Below are 24456 nucleotides of genomic sequence, written 5' to 3'. Positions count from 1 at the left end.
TTCTCGGGTTGTTATCGATTACAATTTATTACCTCCAACGAGGTATCACTGGCTGACCGGGCACCCCTAATTAGAGGGGCTGACCGATGACCTCACCAACCCCAACAAAGATTTACTTTATGTAGCATTCCGCAGAGCTGAATTGAAAGTGTATAAAATATGCGATGCGATAACACTCTATCTAAATTCCCTGCAGCGGGACTGCGTACCTAGTACAAGCCTAGGTATCTCTTATAAAATATTGAACACTAAGAGTAAATGAATAATAACTTAGTACTTCCATTTGAATACCTACCTAATACACAATTCAGACCTATTAATGCCTAGTCATTGTTTGAGTAAGGGATTAAAACACCGTATGCATGCATCCTCGAATCCGAACCCGAATGACCGGTGGAGTTACGTAGTGGGCGCCGCAAAATAATTTCCTTTAAAAGGGGACTAGTGAGGCCAAGCGTGCCGGGGCCGATGACGTACGTCAGATACACATGTCGATGTGGAGGCGCGCGTAGTCTACTTTAGGCAAGACCGGTGACATATTAAGATAATTGGTTGACTTTGTTGTTAAATTTCAGCTGCTACATCGAGCTTCCAACAGTGATTCTACCTAGTAGCTTCATAGGTACGTAAGTTCCAATTGCTGAAACAGCAACGTAACAAGGGTCCAGACGCAAAACTGCTCGTCGGCAAGTTGACTATTTTTTGCACCTCCTGAGAAGCTCCTTGCTACGACTCGTCGACTTGTGACGCCCTCCTCTTGCTCAAATAACCACTGGGGTATCGTGTCATACATGTAGCATTACTATACGTCGCAATGCCCATTGGGTCAAAAAACGATATGCAGTTCGTCTGCATGAATCATGTCCTCATTTCATCGTGGCTCCATCCTCATTTCCCCCTACTTAATCGCGACCCTTTCACTGGCGCGGGGAGAACCGAACAAAGCCTATCTCTCTCTGGAGGATCGTTAGTTCTAGATTCGGTAACACAAAATAGGAGTGCCAAGCTTACCAAGGTTATCATCGAACAGTATCGATATGTCATCGTGTTCGCCGGCAAAATCAGGCATGTCCAGACATAAGAATGCCGTATCATCCGTGTCCGCACCGCCTTCGCGGGGCACTCTCGGTAGTGGAAATTTGGCGTCAGCTAACTTCAAGCCCGCCTTCCCATTCCGGCTGTAGCACTCGAATGTGTCTGTGCCTTTGAGCACAAACCCCATGCATTGCCCGTGATGCCAATCCTCGAAGAATGCTAATAACTGGACCGTCTTGTCTTGCTGGACCACTTGTACGCGAGTGGTACCAGCCTCCCACTTCTTGTGGATGGGCACTACCATCATGCGCCGAGAGATGTTTAGGTTTATGGCGATACCATCGAATAATATAGAATATCCCGTAAGTCCAGCTTGGAACGCGTGAAGGTCCCTAAAACTCGGGAACCTGTAGGTGCGGACTGTTTGGCCGCGTTGGATAGTATTCTGTAAACCTGCAAACTCGCGATGTGATTCTCGAGGTACATGCGTTTCCAATATGGAAACCGTCATATCCACCTGCGGTTGTCTCAGGACATGCAATGTCAAGATATCCTTCGTGCCAAGCCTAAATTTTAACTCTCCAGGTCCAACATTGACTCGGTCCGTAATGGTACTGACCACCCCGACTCCGCCCTTGTCCAACGACTCGATTTCAACTCTGAGCCTCTCTGCCAATACTGTGCAAGGGATGTCCATGTATCTGTCGTTGATAACACGCGCGCGCTGCCAAGGTAGTCGTTGAATAGCTGGCAAGCCTCCCTTTGTGTCGCCGGCCACCTCTGACATGTTCATGCCTTCTAACGGAACTTCAGCGATGATTTCCTCCTCTTTGTGTATATATGTCCCAGTGATCATCTTCAGCAGAATCTCACGCTCCTTGTCATCGTTGAATGTCATGACCATCCTCCCCTTATAATTCCCGTCGTTGAAGTCTAGTTGGAGAACGGGGGCACGTTGGTCGCCACGGAGTAGAGCGAATTGAATGGGGAGCTGGGGTGAGAAGGAGTGCGTCACCCCGCTGAGTGTTCGTGTCCTTGGCCCGGTAACGACCGAAACCCGGAAACCTCGGTGGAACGTCCTGGTCCCGGTCGGGCTACTTTCTTTCAGGAGTTTCTCAAACAAGGCTATCTCACACTGCCCTACTGGTTCCTTAGGGAACGTCCTTCCTTGTGGGTTCGAATCGAAATAATGGAACGCACGAAGCGACGTCGTATGCCTGGTGGTTTCATCTCTTCGCGGATAGAGGTAAGATTGTACTTTGGAGCTGAAATCATACATACTCCATAGCATCTTGAAATCTTGCTGTGAGCACTCAATCGCAAGCATGAAACCTCGGGGTAGTTTAATCTCAAGTCGGCAAGCCTCTGATCTCCATCTGACATCCTGCCACGTCGGACCCGCGTTCTTGTCTTGCTGTATTCGCAACGAGACGGAGCCATTTTGGCTTGCAATGATGAAATTCAGGTTCGGGTCGGTTTGTGCTCGCACAATAGATAACATGCAGGGGAACCGAGTTTGTCTCGATTCCACGCCCTGCTCCATGAAGAATACATCGGATACTACTCGACCGTAGTTAAAATGCTTGGCAGTATCGCCAAGGGGCAAAGCTTCCAGTGCTTCCATAGATCGGGTTGGCTGCTTAGCAGCTACGAGAGCGGAGCCCCATACTCCATTGAGAAGGGCGATGATATCTTGGCTCACTGATGGGTATTCTAAAAAGATGCCCTTATCCATCGTTTGGGGAAGGAAAGGTTCTTCGGGAGGTAGGAAACCGTTACGCTTCATAGACCCAGAAAGCTTTCTCAAGTTAGAAACTAAGGCTTGCCTAACTTCACCAAGCTCGCCATCTACAGGGCTGTATTTGCCTTCCGCTATCTCGGGAAGCGCTTGTTCCATTAGCCAGTACCCCTTAGCTAAATCGGTGTAAGCCTGGTATCGAGCAATAAGCAGCCGGGTTTCGTCTGGATTCGCTGGTCGACTTCTAATAATCGTCTCCAACGATGTTCTCCCTTTCAAAAACCACCACAGCGCAGCTCGGCACATATCCTCAGGCCGTGAAGTTCCCAAGGGTCTAAATTGCTCCGCATGGAGTCGAAATAATTCATACAAATGCTTCGTTCGGGCGACGAAAATCTCTAGTGCATCATCGCCGGCCGAAGCTGATACGACAGTATCATGGAGACTCCGGTGAGTCTTTTCTGGCGAAGGTGGAAAGATTCCGCGTGAACCAGCAATTTGGGTAACCGGTGTGGCCTTGTGAGAGGCAGGGGATGTCGAATGAATAGAATTCGAATATTGAGACGAGGGGCTCTCGCCGGGGTTGTTTGTATTTATAGGCATCTCATCAGGTGACACCGGCCGCCGTGGCATGACAGGTACCATATCGAAATCTGGTAGTGCGTCCTGATCTGCTATGGGAGGTAAGGGCGATCTGCTGGAAGATCCATAGGATTGGTTATGCTGTGCATCTTGGTAAGAAGGAGGGTTTGGTGATCTAAGAGAAGGACTTTTGGCTGGCCCTTGTTGTATTGGTGAAGGCTTCAATGGGGCTCTAGTAGACTGAGTTCGCAATACCGAGGAGACGGATTCCTGTAGTGACTGAGCCGCCGATCTGGTAGACATGGATCTTTCCGGAGGGGGCGTCGGTTCCTGCATAGTCGGTATCGTCGGTTGTTTGTGGCGCATACTTGTTTCTCGGATTGGCTCAGGAGATGACCCTGGGTCATCCCACTCGCGCTGGGAATTAGCGCTAGCACTCCTCATTGCCATTCCCTCGGCTTGCCGCTGCTCCTGCTGGTGGATTTCGATAAAAGAACGACGATTGTCGTCTTTTCGGCTAGCAGACGTGTCTAGGAAGTTGGAGGCCCGAGAAGATTCACCCGCGGGAACAGCACGTGGCATTGGAGGTTCTGGAGACGAATAAGGAGGGGGCTCGTCTGAGCTTCCACCGAAGCCTGTCTGAGTCCTGCGCATCGGACCTGGAGCGAATCCACCATCCTCTTTCTTATGTGTTTCTTGAAAGGCTCCTACTTGTCTAGCATATTGATGACCCTCTTTTGTAGGCGGGATTTGTGCTGTAAGGGGTACAGATTTAGATCTCTTTTTCCTGCCAATCTCAGCCACTATGATCTCGCATTCATCACCACCCTCGCCAATGATCTCAGGGTATGCATCGGTGAAACGGACGACGAGGTTCTTATGTTTCCTTGGTCGTGGGCTATGTGACCGTGCTCGTTGGGAGAGGCTCTGGGATTTGCTTTCGACTTCGAGTGTTTGCGGGAATCGGCTAGCCTTGGTCGTATCGAGGGCGAGAGATGGTGGGCCCCTAGGGGTAGTAGCTGGGGGCGGAGGAAGGGGATGAGTAACCATTAAACGATCTGAGTGACCAAGAAAGTCGGAGATTTCGTTTGCACTCTCTTCGTTGGTCATTTTCCTATCTCTAGTTCCGCTACCACCAAATAGCTTCCCCATGAAACGATCCCTTCGTCGGGCGCCTTCGGTGGGTGCATCGTTCTCCATTGTCGTCTATAATTTGGCGGGGTATTATAGGATATAGCTTCGAATTATCAACCTGCAATGTTTCCAACGTTTGCGTCCAGATAGAGCTAGGCTGGTAGCTGTCAATGGTATCAAAAATTAGATTAAGATTTGACAGAATAGTAAAAGTGATTAGCAGAACCAACGTCAGATATCAAAAAGCCAATGCTCGTCTGCTGGTGCCGCGTGTTGGTCGTGAAGAAGTAGTAGAAGTTTAGTTCAAAGATTGTCAGGAACAGTTGCCGCGGACGTGTGTATGATGTATGTTGTATGAGAATGAACGTATGTGTTGTTTACAGCTGTGTGCCCAAGTGTCCCCAGGTCCACCATTCGATTTGAGATAGCGAGATTGTTAATGTTAATTAGTTTGGCTGGGATCGTCGTTCATCAAGGGGCGTGGGCGTTAGTTGAACAGTAAAATAGTGATACACCACCACAGGCATATATAGGGAAACAGCCAGACAGGTTGTTAGTTTCGCTGTGTTACCCACTATAAAGTACCGAAGCAGGAAGCAGTGAATGTGTTAGGTGGCGGTGGAATGCGATAAACACATCTATAATCTATCCATAGATCAGATGTGGAAGCAAGGAAGGTGAACGAAGATGGCAGGATCGTTAAAAAAAAAAAGAGCTGGAAGAAACTTTGGAACTATGGCAATGTCGGCCCTGTCGCACGTCGCATGTCGCACGTGTGCTTTGTTAGGATTTGAATTGAAGGTGTGTCGTGTGTCACCTCAGGCCTGCTGGTTTAACTTCTTGTTTTAATTCTCGTGCGAGTAGGTGCGAGTCGATTTGCTGTGAATTGGTCGTGCAGCAGTTGCAGATCGCCCAGTTTCAGGTACAGTTACTGGAACCTTAACCCAGGCGGAGCCCGCACTTTTTATTTTTTTCGAAGTCCCGTCCCGGAATTCCAAGTTTCGATCGACACATCAAAATGCTAATGCACTTCGATATTCTTGACCAGAGTCGAAAGGCTTAAGGCTAAGTTAAATATCCCGAGAATCGTGAGAATCGTAAATATCAACTTAGCTACATACATCATATGCACAAGCACATGTATATAGATGTTGGTTTTCATGGGGGTCTCCCTGCGAATCCAATTATCAATCGATTTCTTACGTGTAAGTCTAAGATCAATTTGTACGTAAAGTAACCTGTACCTCCCTGTACCTGCACCCTGTCTTGTGTTAGGACGAATCGAATCAGGCCCTGGCATTGGACCCCTCGGTACCCGTTCTGTGGCTTCCACCAATTAGGGTATGTTCAAGGTACAGGGGTCACTCTATTCTTGGCGCGGTACCTTTACGAAGCACTAAAAGCGACTTGTACAGTCTATACTAAGAGCACTAAAAGGGTAGGGGTAATGGCCTTATCGAGGAGCTGATTGTCGACCCCGTCCCCGTCCCCGTTGACCCCTTGTGCTGACCTAACCTTTAAACTACCTAGGTACAAAAAGTAACGTCCTCCTAAAAATGACGGACTATATGACGAACATCCTGCCAACCAAAAAAAATAGTCACACACATAAATTCCCAAAGCAGACTTCGTCCCTGAACTGAGGCATGTAAGGCGACAGCAAAATCAGCACAATCAGCAGATACCCGATGCACACACAAACGCATAGCCGCGGGTCTGGATTGATCGGATTCCTCGGCCTCTACTGACTTCTATATTATCAATGCTACGGCGAGGCGCATGCTATGGCCTATCCCTGGATATCCTAGGTTTGTTAGATAAATCTGATAGCCTATTGCTTCGCGCCGAGATCCATTTATTGCACCGACTTACCTAGTTAATTGCGTTTACCAACCTGGCTAATTATTCAAACTTTCATTTCGGTCTTTCTTCGTCTATAGCTAGCTCGCAATTCCGATGTTATAGTCGCCGTTTGCTTGGGATTCAACAAGGCGCAGGGCTCGTGTCTACTTCGTAACGATTTATTAACGAGGCTATGTATGTGGGATATTGGGCTCAACCACCTATCCAAATATCAATATGGCTATTTCTACCGAAAATCTATAGCGACGATGATACTCCAGCCTCTCGAACTTTGTCAAATTCTTTATTGGGATATGTCTGCCGACTTGGTAAGGCTGGTCAAACGCCTCGAATTTGACATGCAGCAAGACGACATTGGGTGATATCGTAGATTGGGGGCTGTGAGATGATGAATCTGATGGTGCTGGGGCGATTAGTTGGATTGGATGCAAGAAACATACAGCTTAGTGTTGTAAATGACACCACCAATCTAGGTAGTCCGATTCAGATAGCCTACATATTGTCGTAGCGATCCGTAAGCCCCCGTCTATAATCGCACCAGCGATGCGGTCCTCGGTCTCACCGGTGTCACTTCACAACTGTTCACTTCCGGCAATGTATACGGGCCGTAAAGCCATATCGGACCTCGAATTGCCATGGTCGGCAATCGACAATGTCTTTCAGCCTATCTAGAAGAAAGTCATTATTCTTTTACAGCTCGTCTAGCCTTGCCCTCCCGCATTTTCCTCAGCATGTGTATTTTCGGCTCCATCCTCGGGCCAACCCACCAACCACCAGTCAGCGCTCTAACAGTGTCCCTTACCCTCCTTATCAAAGCACCTCTGCCGAATACTTTGTCTTGGCCAGTTTCAATGTCGCCCCCTAACGGTTTATTGGGCCTTATTAACTCAACCCCGGCAAACCCTTCGACGACTCCGACCGTCTCCCATGAGCCGATAACTTTGGTCGGGTCTTCAGCGAGTACGTAATCAAATTTCTCCCAGAATGGTGGGCTCCGTAAAGTATTCTCATCCTCAGTCTTGTCATAATTAAATGTTATCTCATTAGCGGGACGCAAGTCATTGGGATAATAAGGATGTTGACCGAATAATGTCACCCCCGTCATACATGATAGTACATCCGTATGAACCGTGACTGTTTGAAGGTCAGGGGAGGAAGATGAAGTAACGAGCTTCCGGAGTTCCGAAAGAGCCTCGCCCCCCGGGTAATTGAGAGAGGATATGAGGAGCATGGCGGCACTAATGCTAAACGAAACAAGTACCGAGCCGACAACCGCAACGGAAGCAAGTAAGAAAGTAGCGGATTTGCTACGCCTTGTAAAGATATAGTTCGCGGCTAGGGCCGCCGTTGCCGTTAATGGTGGAGCAATATAAAAAATGAACCGGGCTTCCTTATGCGGCTGCAAGGAGTATATGGCTACGAAAAGGAGACTAGGAATTACCAACGGCAGCGCCTTATTTCTTGTTCCTTCGTTCCAAAGTGCATAGGGGATAAGAAAAACTGTGCTTAACGGGTTTGTGAGGATCTTGGGGATGGCCGATGTGAAGTAGTAGTGCCAAGGGGAAACTCCCCATTCGGATGAAGAGCCCAGGATAGCATTATAATAGAACCCCCATAGTTCCGGCCATAGCGGCTTCTGCCAGAAGTAAGAATCAACCGGGACTGTTAACCATAAAGACATGAGGAAGAAGACGATGAAGGTAGGGATGATCCCTCTCAAGGATATATGAGAACGGACTAAGCCATAAAGCGTAGTAGTAACGAGGAGAATAGCCAACTCCGATCGAAACACGGCAGTAGCCATAGTAAGGTTCCCAATGGCCAACCTGTAGCGCCAAACCCTCTTCTTCTCATCAGGTTCACCCATGAGTTGCGAAAATGCCAGTGTTGCTGCTAAGAATTAATATGAAGTTCCTTTCAACATGAAGTGGAGCACCGAATAAAAAGGAGGCGCTTACTCAAGCTGAAAGCAAACATATTTGGCAGCGTTCTAGAAGCGTAGAATATAATATGAAACTGCCCGAGTTGAAGCAACGCATACCACCTCGCAGTTGGCCTACCGAAGGCTCGTTCCACGTTCGCTTTGAATACCAACAATGCGCCAGCATTAAAAAGGCCTAGAAGACCTCTCACGATAAGTTGCGCATACTGAAATCCCACAAGCGCGATGATGGGCTGGCTAATTCCCGCCAGAATAACTGGGCCAATAAAGGTCCGAGGAACAGCGCCTGGGAAGTCAAAGTGGTCATATCGAGATGAGAGCCGTTGGTATATATCTGTAGTGGGCGTCCCGTATACGAGGATATCGTGAGTTGCCTGAATATTGAAAGACTCTTCGACCTTAGTGTAAGGCGCCACCAAGAGATGAGTAAGAATCAATATCGGTATTGCCAGTGACAAGAATATATCTATAATGACCGTTAATGTGCTTTTTCGGACTTAAAGAATTCATACGGTTGGCTGGATACCAAATACATACCGAAGGCTGCCATTTTAGGAGTAGAGGCGCATTCAATATAGAAATCGATTGAAGAAATTTGATAAATGAGTGACGACGATTCAGAACATATCTTCAAATGCGCATTGTCGACAGACCTGCTGTTGCACGATTTCGATTCTCATTTATTTTGAGAGATTGATCTTCGTGATGTATCCAAGTTCAATGTTGATGAGTACAGATTACATAGGTACCTGTGTACCTGCATATGCGCAAATGCGCACTACTGTGGCTGATATGTGGCTGAGTGGATCCGTCAAGGTTAAGCTTTACTGGCCAGTTTGTGCAACCCGTCGCCGCACCGTTGACACCTGTCCTAGCTAGGTACTCTCTACCTCAGTACCTACATGTACTTATTTTAGGACAACATTTCCAAGGTCATTGTTTGAACAGCAAATCGCACACCTCCTAACCTCCTAACCTGAAATCTCGCATGTCTCCCGACCTAAACCTGCTAAGATGCTGCTCCTTGGGAATCTCCTTTATGGTAAGAAATCAGTTCTTTGATATTCGACTAGTACATAATAGCTAATGCAACATCAGTCTCGATCCTTCTCGTGAACGCAATCGCGATCTTATCCGAAGACCGTTTCCTTGCACGAAGTATGCGCCGACCCAACCTTTATACTACCTCGGTCTCATACATATATACTAACTTGCTTTATTAAATAGTAAACCTTTCGTCTGCCTCCTACGATCCTGCGTTCGGCGCCGGCCCTGATTCCCAAAGCGTAAAGGCGAAGGTTATCAACCTGATTGCTAGCGTACGAACACTGATGAGGAGTATGTACCGAACCCCTTTACATGTGGAGTGCTGCCGCATAGTTGGGAGTACACACGACTAACTAACTGGAAATATAGTTCCACTAATAGCGATTAATACATTAATAATAATCTACGAGCTGGTCCTAGGCTAAGAGGAGAACAAAACATCACGAAACACGATGAGAATATAAGGGCGCATTCGACTTGACATAGGCGTTTAGGTACATGTACACTTCGGTTTGGCAGGACATGGTCAATAAAAGATCGGGAAGGCACAAAGTCCTGTTACGTATAGGAGTCAAATCATACATAATGACACCACATACTATATCGATGATATCGCATTAGGATTTGGACCAAGCCGATGGCTTTTGTAACTATCGAGTCTTTTTTCTGATTCCTCTGCTATCAGACGAGGGCCTGTGCTCCTACGCCTGGCCTTATCACACAGATACCCATAGTACTATGAGTGAGCCCAACTCTCGGGGTAAAAAGAGTTGGGTATGGTTACTATAAAGGCTGTCTCGCCCTACAGAGTATCCAAACCGAATTTCAGTTATAGCGCATATCCTCCGTAAATGCTCGAAATCGGTGAATTTCTGTTTTTTATGCTCCTGAAACTCCATATATGCCGTACCCCTGGTGTCATTTTACTTAGACATGGGTAAATATCCCGTTGAATGTGAATCCCTTAACTCCTGCTAATGAGTATCCTTACGAGAGGTTACTATGGCTTTTCTTCCGACCAAGGCTAAAACTGAAGCTCTTCTTAAGCTTGATATGTGGCTCCGGTTTGTCGTGGGCGTGCGCCGCGCTCTCTCCATTATGCCCATTTTCGGAGACATCTAAGCTATCCCGCTTCGCTCTATCTTTGCTGAGGAACCCGAAGCTTTTCCTCGACATAGATTTGCTACCCCTGTTCGGCTTTGGTAGTGATGGGACACTATCGTCTTGCTCATTACGGTTGACTTCCTCTTCTTCGGCTATCTTTTTGCTTACTTCAAGAGCTTTCTTCAAATCATCTTCTTCGGCCTTACGAGCTTCGCGCAACCGTACCGAGGATTGTTTCCGCAGCTTCTCCTTAGCTTTAAGATCTTCCTTCTCTGCTACCTTCTTTGCTTTTTCCTGTGCCTTAGCTTCTTTCTTCTCCCGGCTCTTTTCCTCCTTGGATTTTGAATCTCTCTTAACTGTATTTACCCTCGCTGGAAGCGGAGGAAGAGGTGGTGCTGCGCCATCAACTTGAGGGGGCAACGCCGGCGAAGGGATTGTTGAATTGATGACTATGTCGGGTGCAGTGGCAGCATGATCCAGTATCAACCCTTCAGGTTCTTCATGTGCTCGGTTTGGTTGTGTTAACTGCCTCGACAACCCAGGGACGTGTCCATTAGGTTGGCCATCCTCCTGAGCAACACCGGCTTTCTCGCTAGCTATCCTAACTTCTTCAAGTCCTTCGGCTTCCTGCTCAGCCCGCACTTTTTCGAAAGTTGTTTCTTGGTAGAAAAGCACGTATGCGCAAGCCATACCCGGCTTATCGCCAAAGAAATTCCTAACGTAGTGCTTGTCAACCGGTTCGACCATTTCATCGTCAAACAAGAGCCAACCTCGGTCCTCCGTTTTGATGACCGAAACATAATGTCCATGGTACGCGTTACCGCCAATATGGATAACGACGGCGTATAGCTCGTATAACCGGTCTGGATCTTCAGCATCCTCGGTCGTATTAAACATTCGTAGCTGGTATGGGTAAACCACGCGATGGAATAGTTTCTGTAACCGGCTATAGTCCTCAGTATACTTAAACCTTTTTAGGTGTAATGCTAGCACCTTGGGTAATCGTTTGATTTTCATGCGCTTTTCAGCTTCTTGTAAGCCTCCACAGTGATCGCAGTGAAACTTATTCCTCTCACAAAGCATCTCCTCAGCTGAGAATTTTTGTAAGCAAGAGGTCACCGAAGTGTGTTCCTCCAAGTCGATTGACAAATCGAGAAACGTTTCGTCGCGCTGAGATGCGGTCTCACATGTGAGGCATTTCGTCTCTGATGTTAATACTCCTTCAAAAATATCATGCACCCATCCTGTTCCTGGAGAATTCGTACCGTTTGAGGTAGTCTTAGCGACTGCCCCTAAGGCAGCTTTCAGCGATTCTTCGACGCCGTCCTTACCAAGAAGCGCTTGCTCGTTCAACAATCGTTTGGCTGTGTTCTCGACATTTGATATGATATCGTTCAAAACGAGTCCGTAAAACTCATGGGCGTCCTGGTGCATCGAATTTCGGAACATTTCATTGTCGCGCTTGAAAATCTCGAGGAATCGCTGCGGACTGAGGACCCCTGTACGGACGGTACTATCAACCAGCGTCATAAAAATATCTCTTAGCCCAGTGAATGTACATTCATCCATGCCAAAAGTTTCGTTACTTTCTTGTGCCAGCTCTAATATGGGTCCTTTGAGCATGGCTTGCTTCTTCTTATACTCGGGGGTATCTGGTTTATCTTCGGGTCGGATTGGCTGGGGCTGGCCTGAATTAATCTGTTTTCTTCTCTCCATAACCTCTGCTGAAGTAAGACCTTTTTTATGCCCGTTTGCGCCCCCGTGTGCGCTTCCATTCGTAACCGGCGCTCTTATTTGAACATTGACTCTGGGACGGTTGCCATTGGGGGTACTCGACGGCGACAGTGGTGGAAAATTTAAGACCTGTTCTCGAAACGGTACGGTATAATACAAGGCTTGAACGATCGAGTTGCAGTAGCTACATTCTAATTAGAGCGAAATTCCTTTGGAGTATAAAGTATTCTTACCAAGTGTTGCCAAACTATACGATTAAAGTCAGTTTCATGATGTTATGATGTGGATGTGGATGTTCATAGTCAAGACGTACATTCTCCATTCCAAAGAACTTGTCGCTTCCATCTTGCCGTAGTGCGCCAGTGTTCTGAAGCATCTTCTCCAATGGAGTTAACTCCGGAGTAGCTTCTTCCTTCTTCTTTTGCGCATCTTTGCCTGTCGAACTAGACGTCGCCTAGTATCGCGTTAGCATACCCAGCATTATACCAATAACCCAAGACTTAGGAGACACTTTATATCATGAAAGCGCGCCTATCTCGATGTTGATCTACGATTTTGACGACTTACGGAGTTACTGGATTTCCATTTGTTTAGGAAACTCGCCATTGTAAATATAATAAGGGACGAATTAAAGGAATAGCGCAAGTTCGGTCGGGACGAGCCAGCGTCGGAGCGCGGCGGAAGGTCAACAGGATAGGACGAAATTGACAGCGACAGTCATCCGAAGGGCTCTCTTTCTTAGTACGAAGTAATGGACAATAGGTAGTTAAATCGCAACATAAAAGATATTATTTGTCGCTCGGGAAAGCGTATTCTCGGCGTTGAAAATTCAGGAGATCTATTCGTCGTTTCGGCTTCCAAGTTCCACTAGATCGTCAATCGAATAGCTTCGGTAACGAATAATGTGGTGTTCGTCCAAGACTCTAGGACAGGTCGGCAACTTTCTTTGTATTCGATGTAAGTGATAAGGCCGACTTTTTTAAACAGCGAACCCCGATAAGATGACAAATGATGTGTCAAAAGAGAAAGGCTCGTGCGAGAGTTGTAAAAGAATCGCCAGCGAAGAATCGAAGGAAGAAGCGAGTGACAGCTGCTGGTTTTCGAGGGAGGAGGATTTGGATTATTCGATCGGTTCGGGGATTGGATGTATTGGATGTACGAAGTACGAAGTACACATTGGAAGGAGCCGGGGAAAGTGAATGTATGCAGGCAGTGTATGTAGGTACCTGACCGGGTGGCTCTTACCGCTGGCAGTGCCACCGAATGACCTGAAAATCTGCCTGTACTAACTAACGGTCACTGACCTGTACTTGCCAATATCCATGTACCTAGGACATACTCTGCTGACCCTCGCTAACCCAACACCTCCATTTTAGCACTTTAAAAGCCTGGAGATTTCGAAAAGATGGGGTAAATAGTGCTTAGCCCTAGTGTCTTCTCGGACTAACACCAATTTTGTATCTCCACTGGCCGAGATGGGCAACGGGCAGTGCGCAACAGTTCCTCATTCAAGTTTTGTTCATCTCGTCATGTGTGTCGGTAACTTGTGTGTGGTACATTCTTTGATGTCAATATTGTCGTAAGTAAGAAGTCATCAATCTACGATATTCTAATTGAGTTGCGGTTTCTTCCATTAGTTTAGGCCACTGGCTAAGTTCGTCGGATGTGAGCATCAAACAGACTACCTGGTACCAATATGTAGGAACAAACTTAAAATTCATTAACTTTGCTTTAGTAGAAAAGTAACCAAACCGCATTTACCAAATGAACAAACGAACAAATCTCATCTCTTACTACTCTTAAGTACTTAATCTTAACCCTAAGGTTACTAAGTCGATTAGTTTTTCGACGTGACAACCAGTCGGGCTTCCGATCCGATTCCCAAAACGGCAGTTTTTCCATCTCCATTAAGGGGATTCGTCACGAACTACACCAAGGATTGGTATTCTAGCGTTAAATTTATTAGTTCACCTTCCAAGATACAAGTTTTGACCCGTCTTGACCCGTCTCCATCCATCTCCGAGGTCCTATCTATTCTCTTCCCACTTTACTTACTCATTTCTAATTCGGAGATTTCCCGCTTAACGATTCCTATCTTCTTCGTAGCAATCGGAGCTTTCTGCTTCAGTATTGCGACATTGAAATATTGAAATCTATCAGGTCTAATGTTACAATTGGCAAGCGGCAAGATCGCTAAGTGGGGGGAACCGGGGGATCATTTCTTGGGACTTCTCAGTTGATGTCTCACTAGCTCCACTTGCCACGCTCCCAGGCAGGCCAAGGCGTCATCAACGCTCTGTGGTTCGACCATTCTACGTGTTCTAGACTTAAAGTAGAAGGTGATCACCACAAACCTTCTAGGGACCGCTGGTCCCAATGCTACGGATACGGGCCAAGGACCCCATCATTCCCCTCGGTCTTCTCGCTTTGAGATGAGTGACGATATTCTCAATACATACATAAGAGAAGGATCGTGGCTTCAAACTTTGACGAAGCAGTGTCACCGCGTTCTACGTAGTCAATGCTGCATCGTTCCGCTGCCACCATCGTCATCGCAGTAGGCTGTAAGACGGTAACACGCGTCTCGCTGCCGCAGATCATATCGGGCTACTTCTCCGCAAGGCATCGCTTCCTTGCTAGCTTGGCATAGTAGTGCTCGTGCTAACTAAGCTAGGACAATCTGATTGTTGAATCTTGTGGGGTTATACCCGCCAACAAGACTGGTGACGGACAGGTGTGAAGGGAAACCCATATAAGTATGGCTGGTCATACGCATAAGAACGGGGATTGTTCGCAAGCTGGGACCCGAACCTTACCAACGACCCTCGCTTGATCACCTAGATGTGGTTCTGCAAGTGCTCTGCAAGTGTTCTTGAAAGGCAGTCTGGCCCCCCAGATAGGCTGATGACCGCACTCGGCCGAGATTGGCCATCTCGATTACGGACGAAAACTACGAGACGCCGATTTGTTAATACATACCATAACGCCTAGAAATTTATATTCCTTCCGCCACCATTACCTTCAGATTAAAAGTATTCTAATATTTAGATGAAGGCCTGCCCAGAGACTACTAACGGGAGGACCTGAAGTTACACACTGATTAAGCCATGGCTGCCGTTGGCTAATGCCGCTTGGGTTTTCTTGTCACTTAATGCGCTCTTGGCTTGGTTCCCAGACGATCTGCACCAAGACAGAACCGAGGAAGCGCCGCCTTGCATTTGGAGCAACCAACGAGCAAACCCGTCACGAGCAAGTTGCAGCAGTGTGGTTGCGCACCGCGCGGAACTGCGCGATGACGGAAACCGAACCGTAGCCATGTCTAAGCCCATGTGGCAGGCCTGCAAGGGCTGACATGCTTCGATCACCCTCATAAGGCGTCTTCTAGAAGGCAGAGATACCTCGTGGGTTACAATACTGCGTGCGTGCGTGCGACCCCAAGCTGATGCACTTTGAGGCCTTTTCTCAAGAACGAGCTCGAAACAGCCCATCTTGACATGGCTGAAACCCCCACTTCAACCAATAGTAGCTGTCATTATAGCCTACTTTATATTATCGACCCCAATCCATTATAATTCGGATGTGTCGCTACCTGTCAGTAAATTGACCAATAGCCGCAATTCGGCTTTGGGGATATCGGGTAGTATATAAACCAGCATGCCCCAATGTCTTGGAAAATATCTCACATTTGGATCAGGCTGTCAGTATAGCTTCCCAAAGGAAACCAAGTTACTAACACAGTCTATTTGTAATCTCGCTGTCCCGGTGGTGGTAGTTTAAGACACAACAGTATCACTGACTTCACAATATATTCATTGGTTTGGCAAATGATACTTATGCAGGTAGGTAGGTCAAGGTACCTACTAGGTAGGTAATCTACTTATATTCGTGTGGCGGTCAGTCATATATGAATTGTAGAAAACTGGACGAGGTAAAATAATTGAAATAAAAGGTTCAACCTAAATCTCACTTCGTTCTATTACGGGTGTATACTACCTCCCTGTACGAGATCAAGATTCGGACTCCGTCATTCTGGAACCTGCATAGGGGAAACACTTGTATACCTATAGTACCTCGTAGAAACTAAGCCACCATAAACCGTATATTATAGTATATACACACGCCCATTCGCACCTATAAATGGCTAGAAAGTACCTGGCCGTAAATCACCTTGAACAGTAGGACCATTTAATATATGTACAAAACCATTGCCAAGTAGGTACCTACTTCCTGGGCAGTTCAAATCAACCATACAGGGGCCTTCAAGTGATACTACATGTGATATCACAACTTTACAGCTTCGGACAATAGGAAAGTTGCTGAGACAGAAAATGGCTATGTATCTGCGTAACACGATAAGGTAGTCATTACAAACCCCCCAAAATCAAAGTCGACCCTGCGTTAACTTGACAGTCGATCAAATCAGCCAACCTAGAAAATAAATCTCATATCACCTCACGTTTCGCTTATTTCTTCTCAGGAGGCGCGGCTCCACCGGTCGTCGGGAATCCCATGAACATCTTGAAGTAGTCCTATTACACCGTTAGCGGTCTTATCCTAGCAAAGGGGGACAAGAGAAAGGGGGAGCTCACGTAAATCATCCACTGGAGACCAGTTAAGGTACCAATCATGACAATTCGGACCGGCAGACCATTCCACAATCCCATGAAACCGATATCCTTGTAATTCCTTGCTACAGCAGCTCCGAAGGCCTCACCGGCCCCACGGTTGGCGTTCAACTTACTAACCAGCACATCGGCCGGATGAGAGACGATGGCGCAAAGAATACCAGCAAGGTATCCACCGCTGAACGAAACCGCCGTCTGCGCACCCTTTCCGTAATCGCTCTTCTGACCCGGCAGACGTTCGTAGATCTGTTCGACAATCGTCTCGAAAGACGCGAACTTCATCATCGTATACGGGATCTGTCTACCCCAAAGGGGGTACAAACCCTTATACAAACCTCCAATACCCTCCGCAGCCGTGATTTTGCTGATACCATCCAAGGTGCCCTTGTAAGGTGGGGGAATGGTAGTCTGCATACGGACCTTGACGGCCTCGAAGGGGCACAGGGCAAGGTCGGCGAGGAACTCGGCGGACGCGGACGCGGTTAGGTATAGAACCGTCTTGTACTTATACGCGTTCTCGGGCCCGGCCAGGTCCGAGTACTTCTTCTTGAAGTATTCATACCATCCGTACTTGAAGGCGCCCTGCGCCGAGTACCCGAAGAGCGTCGGGCTCCACCCCGTGAAGATCCCGCGCACGCCTTCCTGTCGTAGGATGATGCCCCATGCTTGGAAGTTGCCCTTGTAAAGCTTCGCGTCGACTTGGCGCCGACACTTAACCAGATCGAGCGGCGTCACCGCCGTGTGGGTTAGACCCTGTAAGAGATTGTGTGAGAGATGCGGTTCCCGGAGTTAAGTGGTTAAGACCGGGTTGATCCACTTACGCAAGCGAGGAGACCGCCAAAGGTGGCAGCGGCGTAGAAGGTGGGAGTGTAGAGCTCCAATTGCTTCTTGCCGCCGGCCTTGTCGAACTCTTGCTGAGCTTCGGCGCTCAGCTTCTGAGCTTTGTTCTTGGCATCTTCGACGACGGAGTATGCCGCGAAGAGCTCCGGACGAGCTTGGTGCGGAGTGGCTTTAGGAGCCGCGACGTTCCGGGCCCGTTGGTTTAGGGGCGAGCTGAAGGACTGATGGAGGACATGTTGATTGGGGAATAGGAACGACATTGTGATGGTATCTAGGGCTCTTAAGTTAGTATGGTGTTGGTGTAATTGATATGTGAATTGGGTTGTAGAGCTGGAAATAGCTCAGCCAAACAACATACCGTTTCCCTGGTGTTTACAGGTATGATCCTATCAAGATGAAGTCAGTCGCAAAGTCCAGTGATCTGGTATCAAACCACACTGTCGCGATGAGTAGACTTAATGTGTCTAAGCGAATAAACGTTGGTGACCAACAAAGGATAGATGGTTGAAATGAAGTTCAAGGAGGCTTAAAGATTTAACAGATTTATCAGGGAAGATAACCAATTACCAAGGTCCAATGACACTTCAATTATCCGAGTTTACTCCTCAGGTTACATTCAAGTAACTTTTCTTCTCTATGGTGGTAGAATGGGTACATCAGACTCCTTTTGAGGGTCTGATTCCTGATTGAGTTATTAACTTTACTTAAATAAGAAACTGAATCCCAATATTCCTTGCTGCAATGGACTTTCCTAACCTGACATGGTAAGTTTTCAACTCCTAGCTAAAATGTAGGTAAGCACTTGAGCTTCTTTTGAAGATGAGACGTCCCGTGTAAGTGACGTTGGAGGGGCTGGCAGGGCTAGATCGGTCAACGGCATTAGAGCTTTAGCCAATGATCGAAGAGGAAAACCCGATTTAATGGGCTTTAAGTGGTACTTGATTAGAATATAGGTAAGTACAAGACATGCCTATAACTTGAGTTATTCTCTCAACTTACATAGATGAATAGGTACTCAAATAAATAAATAAACAAGACAATATCAAAATATATATCTTTCTACTTTCTCAAGATGATCTTCGATACGTGCATGCCGTTTCTCTTTACTCTGTACTTATTCCAACTCTTATCATGTGAAAGGGATAGCCCCAACACAAGCTTTAAAGAGCGGCTAGAAACGCTTGCGAGGGGGTATTACATAAGGATCTGCCCCACTTAGATTTGCACTTCTTGAAGATCTTCCGTCATCTTGAACTCCACCAAGACTAAGTCAAACTAAAACTAATATTTCACTACTATCGACTTCTAAATACATCTGTGCTCGTAAACCTCTCAAGACGATCCATATTGTGACGAAGCTACCTGGATACGAAACAGATTTGAATAAACAGAGACGAAATAGTCGTATAATACAACGAGGCTAAGTGCAGCGGGATAGCTTCAAGGCTATACTGTTGAGAGAAGATCGAGCGAAAGTTCTCACCTCAATCCAATACCTACAACACCTCAACAAACGAACATGTCGCCAGTAGTCAAATCAGCCGCGCATCTCGGCCCATCGCCTCTTGGAAGCAAGACGTTCATCTCTAAATGGTCGTCCCGATATAGAGGAGTAAGATCCCTCCCCCTTAACCAACCAACGGAGTCAAACCCGGACTCAGCAAGACACCTCACATAGTAGCAACTATACACACATCCAATTAACCACCAAAAATCCACACATATCTCTACTTATAGGTATACACTACAAAAACCAACAAAACTAACCCCCAAACCAGGCAACAGTCCAAGACCTCGAACCCCCCTCCGCCCTCTCCCTCAACCCGAGCGACCCCATTTCCCTAGCCCTCCTCTCCGCCTTCGAGCGCGACTACACGCACCTAACCATAATCGACGCCTCAACACGTTCTCTGCTCGGCTACATCGCGATCCCCGCGCTCCAAGCGCAACTCGACACAGGCCGCGTGCAGCCCAACGACCCGCTCTCGAAAGCCATGGCGCGGTTCGAGCGGAAAGGGAAGAAGTACCGCGTGATCACTATGGCGACGCCGTTGGAGGAGCTGGAGGAGTTTTTTGAGGGAGGGGCCGTGGGTCAGAAGCAGGAGTTTGCGGTGGTGACGGATGAGGATAGGCGGTTTGTGCTGGGTGTTGCGACGCGGAGTGATTTGGAGGAGTTTGTGAAGAGGAGGCCGGCTTGAGGGGTGCGTTGTTGTTTGTTGTGTACTTACCCTTAGTGAGGAAAGGGGTGAGTAGCAATGGGAAGGAGATGGTGCTTAAGAGCAAGAGGGAGTATGTTATGCGTTGAGATACTTCAGCACGGGTCGATACACATATGAGGGTATGGTGAGAGGGTATTTAAAATCGACGCATATAATGGAGATTGGCGCTATGGAAAGAGGTTGATTTGTCACGCTAGGCTTACGATTTATTGATATTGCGGATCAGCTAATTCGAGGTATTCAACACCTCGGGCTACGTTAGGTACATGAGCTAGATTGGCTGGCTATACACGTCTCATGTATGAGGCTTATTCAACAAGAAATGAAAGCACATCTCATACACATTTATAGGTAACTTCAACGCGGATTTTTTTGTATTGCACTTGACGTTTCTTTTCAGACAAGAAACCAGCCGTGATTCATGCACCCTCTATTCTACCCAGCCTTAAATACCAACCCATTCATTGCCACGCCATCTATCATGTAAAACCCTCATAGAATCGAACAACCGGACCTCGCTCGCTAGCCCGCTTACTCGCTATCAGCAACCCAGTCATAAATCATCCTAAACGCAACATACGTATCCCCCTTCGCAACCACAATATTCCTCGCATATCTCCTCTCCCCACCCACATCCTGGAACCCCCAAACCTGGAGCGCCGTCCACCCATTATCCAGACTCTCCACATGATTCAACATATGCGTCTCGCCCTCAGGTCCTCCCTTCTCCGCGTCCCCCTCCAACCAATCCTTCGTGACAAAGTCGTCTTGCACCCACTTCTTCTCAATCGCTTCTCCGCCAGCACTTACCAGCGTCTTGAGCTCGGCGGCGCTGATCCATCGCGAGCGCCCTTGCACGCGGCCGAAGAGCCAGTCGCTGTGCTCGCGGAAGACGAAGTCTAGGCACCGGTTCTCCGTCGTGCCCTTGACGCCCGCCGTGGCGATCTGGTCGATGTCCACGCGCGTCACCGTCGGTGTGTCGTCGGCTGCGACGGCGGGGGGCGTGGGCGGGCCTTGGTACTGCTTTACGTGCAGCGTTACCGTCGTGTTGTTGATCGTCTTCCGGATCAGCCACCCGACGCCTTGGAGCGCTAAGGCTGGCTCTACGCTGTCTGAGAGGTTTTTGTTCTGCGGGAGGGTTAGTGGATAGGTAGGTGCTTGGATTGGTAAAGATGTGCCTGTGGCGGTGGTTATGGCGTGCTGGGAAGACGGGCTGCACGGGATGAGAGCGGAGTGGCGAGCTGTGTATGTGAGACTGTGTCTGACTTACCAGAATCCACTTCCCGTTCAGATCTCCGATTGTCTTGTTTGCCGGGGCTGCCATGGCGTCGGATGTCTCGCGGTACGGAGTTGATGAGCTAATGAGACGGGACGGGAAAGACAGAAATTCAGGAGTGGCTTATATTGGTAACTTGGCACGGCAATGGAGCACGCGACGAGGTCGTATTTCGTAATTGAAGAGTGCAACGAGAGGGAAAAACCAGGCTACGGGAAACTGGAGAGAGAGAGAGAGCAAAGCCGTCAGCAAAGTTGAAACGAGAGAATTTTGCGAGGACTCAATTGTCTCAATTTAAAGTCTTAGGGTTACTATTCTTGGTAATCACCTGCTTTTCTGTCAAACCGTCAAAGTCAATCGAGGAACTGATCCCGAGGCAGCATTTGAACGCCCTTTCCTTCACTCTTCAGCGATGAATTCCTATTCGGGACCAAATCGTAAGAGCAGCCACTTCCAGTCAGCATCCACATGTGGAGAGGGGTCGACTTTCCATTTCCTAATCGGGTAGTGAGAGGCATTGAAGACGGTATGGATGCCCGCATTGGTGCTCAACGTGATGCGGGGTACGCTAGTACGTAAGTGGTTATAGCTCATAGCTTCTGCAAGGTGAAGGAAGACGCTATCGACGCTATCGACGGCGTCTCAGCCACCCGCTCCTACTGTTCCTGCCGTTGTATCACCTGTGAATTGTGTGCGTTCTCCTCATATTAAAGTTGTATCTATCTCATTTCAATTTGTACGATTTGCCTTTTCATTTTTAAGGCTTGGTGTTGCTATCACATATCACATCATCCCAATTCGTTCCTATTTAGCCGATCTATCGATTTGATATGACATCAATGTAAGACTAGGTACGTATTACCTAGTAAACCTCATTAACATTTCATCCAGGTACCTCTTTGGTGTCATTCATTCTTGCAATACCTAGTAGGTATAAGGTACTTTAGGTACGGTATACCTACATATTTGCCTTGTAATCGTTGCTTACTTACACTGCTACATTACCTATGCAGTACGTATGTCAAAACTTAGGTAGTGATGAACGCAACCTTTTTAACAATCATGCTATAGAGGTTGTTTGGTACACTACAAGAAACACGATACTGGATAGAGAAACCGGACCGAAGATTTCAGGAAGTCGGCATTGTCCCTAGAGCCTACATGGACATAGATCTACTACCCCGTGGTTCCTTTACAAGCCAACCCTTTAGCTTTCATGTGATGTAACAGGGACTATGCACACTTGTAACCAACGAGAATAGACAATACAAGAACTTGCGTGGCCTTGAAACGTTATTCCGTTCGACTATAAAGAATGGATAAAATGTTCAGAATTCAGTTCTAAACCTGCTCTCTTATTATAATGATTAGGTCCCAGGACTAAGTAGGATGAACCTATACCCCTAGGAATTTATACATGCTTGTGTTGGGCGAATGGGAAAAAAAGGGGGATATCCTACTCATACAATTGTCACCATCTTCTGCTCCTATACACCGGAAAATTTTAAGATGACAGCCTACCATCGCCTGCAATCCAAATCCATCATCGACCCGTTATCATGGAGTCATCACTGGCAACCAGTTACTTCTCTCCCAGGCTCGGAAAGGTTTGAGATCGCCATAGCCGTTTGGCTGTCTTGCTAATACAATACTCGCCTCCCGATAGGGAGACGAATGTCTTGGGGGTATGTTAAAATCGTCATCGGTAATCACCGCCACGTTACGGCCACCACTTCATCCGTTTATAGCTCTCGATCACCTCCTCGACCAATTCCTTAGTGATAGTTGGCTTTTGATACTCAAATCCAAGCACCTCCTCAAGTCGGCTACCATCCATGCTTAGATCCGTATCCTTTAGCAGCTCCTTCTCCATAAACGGAGTCAGTGGTCCCGGTCTCGTTATCCCGGCTTCGGAGAGAAGGTCTGCCCAGGGTCCGAGAACGTCATCGTTGACATCGTCGACGACGCTATCCATGTTAAGGCGAGCCAGGTTGCTAAGAAGTTGACCTTGGAATCCCGTCTCGATTCCGAACACCTCTCCGATGATACCGGCGACCACGCCTTGGTTTGTCGTGCCCTTGTCGACGACGTTGAATGTAGGCACCTGGCCCATGCTCTTCTCGTCCCAATTGGCCTTGCCTGCGTCGTACCAGGCGGCAACGGCCCACAGAGCTCGTGTAACATCGTCGATGTGGGCTGTGTTCGTACGCAAATCTTTAGTCCATAACCATTTCATCTCTTCGCCAAGCGCTTGGTAGACGCGCGCCATGCATAATGCCGTCGCTACCCATTGCGATGCATACGGGCCATATACGTGTGGTAGACGCACGATAGCGAGGTTCAAGCTGTGCGGGAAGAAAGGAACCTAATGTCAGACTAAAGTTGATCAATATGAGACTAAGGGCGGTAACTTACCCTTCAATCTTGGCGAGCTCCTCTTCTGCCTGAAGTTTGAAGATAGCGATCTTGCTCCATGGTTTAAGCTTATCGCCCTCTTTACTCGGCGACGAATTCGGTTTATATACCATGCCTGTGCTTAACTCCACAAAGCATTTCACTTTCCGTTTCGCCGCCTCCCTCCCGACTGCTAACGATAACCCTAAAGATCGTACTTTATATACCTCGTCCTCCTGGGAATATCTCGTCTCGCCGCCGCAGTTGAAGACATAATCCCACTCTTTCCCGTCTGTTCGATCAAATATTCGCGCTAGAGCCTCTGGATTAAGAAATTTAGGGTTAGCACGGCTTAGCATGACTCGGAAGGGAGAGGCTAGTCGGAAAGTGTTGAGACATACGCTCTTTACTCGCATCCGCTTGGATAAATTTCTCTGAAGAGCATGCTTTTTCGAACTCGGGTGCCAACCAAGCGAGCTGCGGCAGTACTTTGTCGACCAGGCGAACCTCAGATGCGAGGTCGCTCTCGTGTATGTATCGAGCCAAGAAGCGTCCGATATAACCTAAGCCGCCGATGATGAGGACTGTCGGCTTTTCTGAGGCCATTGTGTGCGTGTGCGCTGTTGCAGCCCGACGACGTATGAGCGATTAGAGGGAAGAAGACGAGAGTGTGAAAGGATCGAAGCGCAGCATAAGCGCGGGGCTCGACGTCCGAGGGGTCGCGGTCGCAAGCAAATATTAAACAAGGCTATTGTTAGTTGGTTGTGATCCCGTCTCGGGAGACTTAGAGAGCTGAATTCGAACAAGCTACACTGGGAGAGCACCGACACGATGGTTATGTACTAAAGACCCAAGGGAATGCCTGTATTGTCTAAGGTGGAGCAAGGGGCATCCGTCCAACTCCGTCGAAGATTGTGTCAGCT

The 24456-nt window shown here is 47.7% G+C and overlaps 8 protein-coding genes across 8 annotated transcripts; 2 read left to right on the top strand and 6 right to left on the bottom strand.

The window, feature by feature from the left end:
• Nucleotides 1–199: 199 nt before the first annotated feature.
• On the bottom strand, nt 200–4944 carry GGS22DRAFT_17311 (uncharacterized protein). Its single transcript, XM_047962874.1, has 2 exons — nt 1012–4944; nt 200–956 (listed from the first exon to the last, which is right to left on the bottom strand). Exons 1-2 carry the CDS (start codon nt 4553–4555, stop codon nt 889–891), a joined length of 3612 nt encoding a protein of 1203 aa, XP_047824535.1. The 5' UTR covers nt 4556–4944; the 3' UTR covers nt 200–888.
• A 1699-nt stretch (nt 4945–6643) lies between these two features.
• Nucleotides 6644–9007, bottom strand: GGS22DRAFT_17299 (glycosyltransferase family 22 protein). The gene is made up of 3 exons (XM_047962856.1): nt 8832–9007; nt 8311–8760; nt 6644–8242 (listed from the first exon to the last, which is right to left on the bottom strand). The coding sequence occupies exons 1-3, from the start codon at nt 8842–8844 to the stop codon at nt 7035–7037; spliced, it is 1671 nt and encodes a 556-aa protein (XP_047824534.1). The 5' UTR covers nt 8845–9007; the 3' UTR covers nt 6644–7034.
• Nucleotides 9008–9200: 193 nt separating this feature from the next.
• GGS22DRAFT_17277 (Yos1-like protein) lies at nt 9201–10047 on the top strand. Its single transcript, XM_047962820.1, has 4 exons — nt 9201–9336; nt 9393–9452; nt 9522–9632; nt 9711–10047. Exons 1-4 carry the CDS (start codon nt 9309–9311, stop codon nt 9764–9766), a joined length of 255 nt encoding a protein of 84 aa, XP_047824533.1. The 5' UTR covers nt 9201–9308; the 3' UTR covers nt 9767–10047.
• On the bottom strand, nt 9711–12982 carry GGS22DRAFT_17289 (cysteine proteinase). Its single transcript, XM_047962842.1, has 4 exons — nt 12747–12982; nt 12493–12633; nt 12413–12426; nt 9711–12363 (listed from the first exon to the last, which is right to left on the bottom strand). The coding sequence occupies exons 1-4, from the start codon at nt 12783–12785 to the stop codon at nt 10329–10331; spliced, it is 2229 nt and encodes a 742-aa protein (XP_047824532.1). The 5' UTR covers nt 12786–12982; the 3' UTR covers nt 9711–10328.
• A 3167-nt stretch (nt 12983–16149) lies between these two features.
• GGS22DRAFT_151619 (mitochondrial phosphate carrier protein) lies at nt 16150–18570 on the bottom strand. The gene is made up of 4 exons (XM_047959520.1): nt 18003–18570; nt 17626–17915; nt 16769–17557; nt 16150–16708 (listed from the first exon to the last, which is right to left on the bottom strand). Exons 2-4 carry the CDS (start codon nt 17902–17904, stop codon nt 16643–16645), a joined length of 1134 nt encoding a protein of 377 aa, XP_047824531.1. The 5' UTR covers nt 17905–17915; nt 18003–18570; the 3' UTR covers nt 16150–16642.
• Nucleotides 18571–18901: 331 nt separating this feature from the next.
• Nucleotides 18902–20229, top strand: GGS22DRAFT_151618 (uncharacterized protein). The gene is made up of 2 exons (XM_047959519.1): nt 18902–19256; nt 19423–20229. The coding sequence occupies exons 1-2, from the start codon at nt 19164–19166 to the stop codon at nt 19840–19842; spliced, it is 513 nt and encodes a 170-aa protein (XP_047824530.1). The 5' UTR covers nt 18902–19163; the 3' UTR covers nt 19843–20229.
• Nucleotides 20220–21843, bottom strand: GGS22DRAFT_151616 (uncharacterized protein). The gene is made up of 2 exons (XM_047959518.1): nt 21134–21843; nt 20220–20991 (listed from the first exon to the last, which is right to left on the bottom strand). Exons 1-2 carry the CDS (start codon nt 21185–21187, stop codon nt 20395–20397), a joined length of 651 nt encoding a protein of 216 aa, XP_047824529.1. The 5' UTR covers nt 21188–21843; the 3' UTR covers nt 20220–20394.
• A 978-nt stretch (nt 21844–22821) lies between these two features.
• On the bottom strand, nt 22822–24456 carry GGS22DRAFT_17180 (uncharacterized protein). Its single transcript, XM_047962663.1, has 3 exons — nt 23935–24456; nt 23555–23855; nt 22822–23484 (listed from the first exon to the last, which is right to left on the bottom strand). Exons 1-3 carry the CDS (start codon nt 24137–24139, stop codon nt 22860–22862), a joined length of 1131 nt encoding a protein of 376 aa, XP_047824528.1. The 5' UTR covers nt 24140–24456; the 3' UTR covers nt 22822–22859.

Source organism: Annulohypoxylon maeteangense, assembly GCF_022496945.1.
Source record: "Annulohypoxylon maeteangense strain CBS 123835 unplaced genomic scaffold GGS22scaffold_1, whole genome shotgun sequence".
In the NCBI taxonomy this organism is placed as follows: Eukaryota; Fungi; Ascomycota; class Sordariomycetes; order Xylariales; family Hypoxylaceae; genus Annulohypoxylon; species Annulohypoxylon maeteangense.
This window is presented reverse-complemented; position numbering and strand designations above follow the sequence as displayed.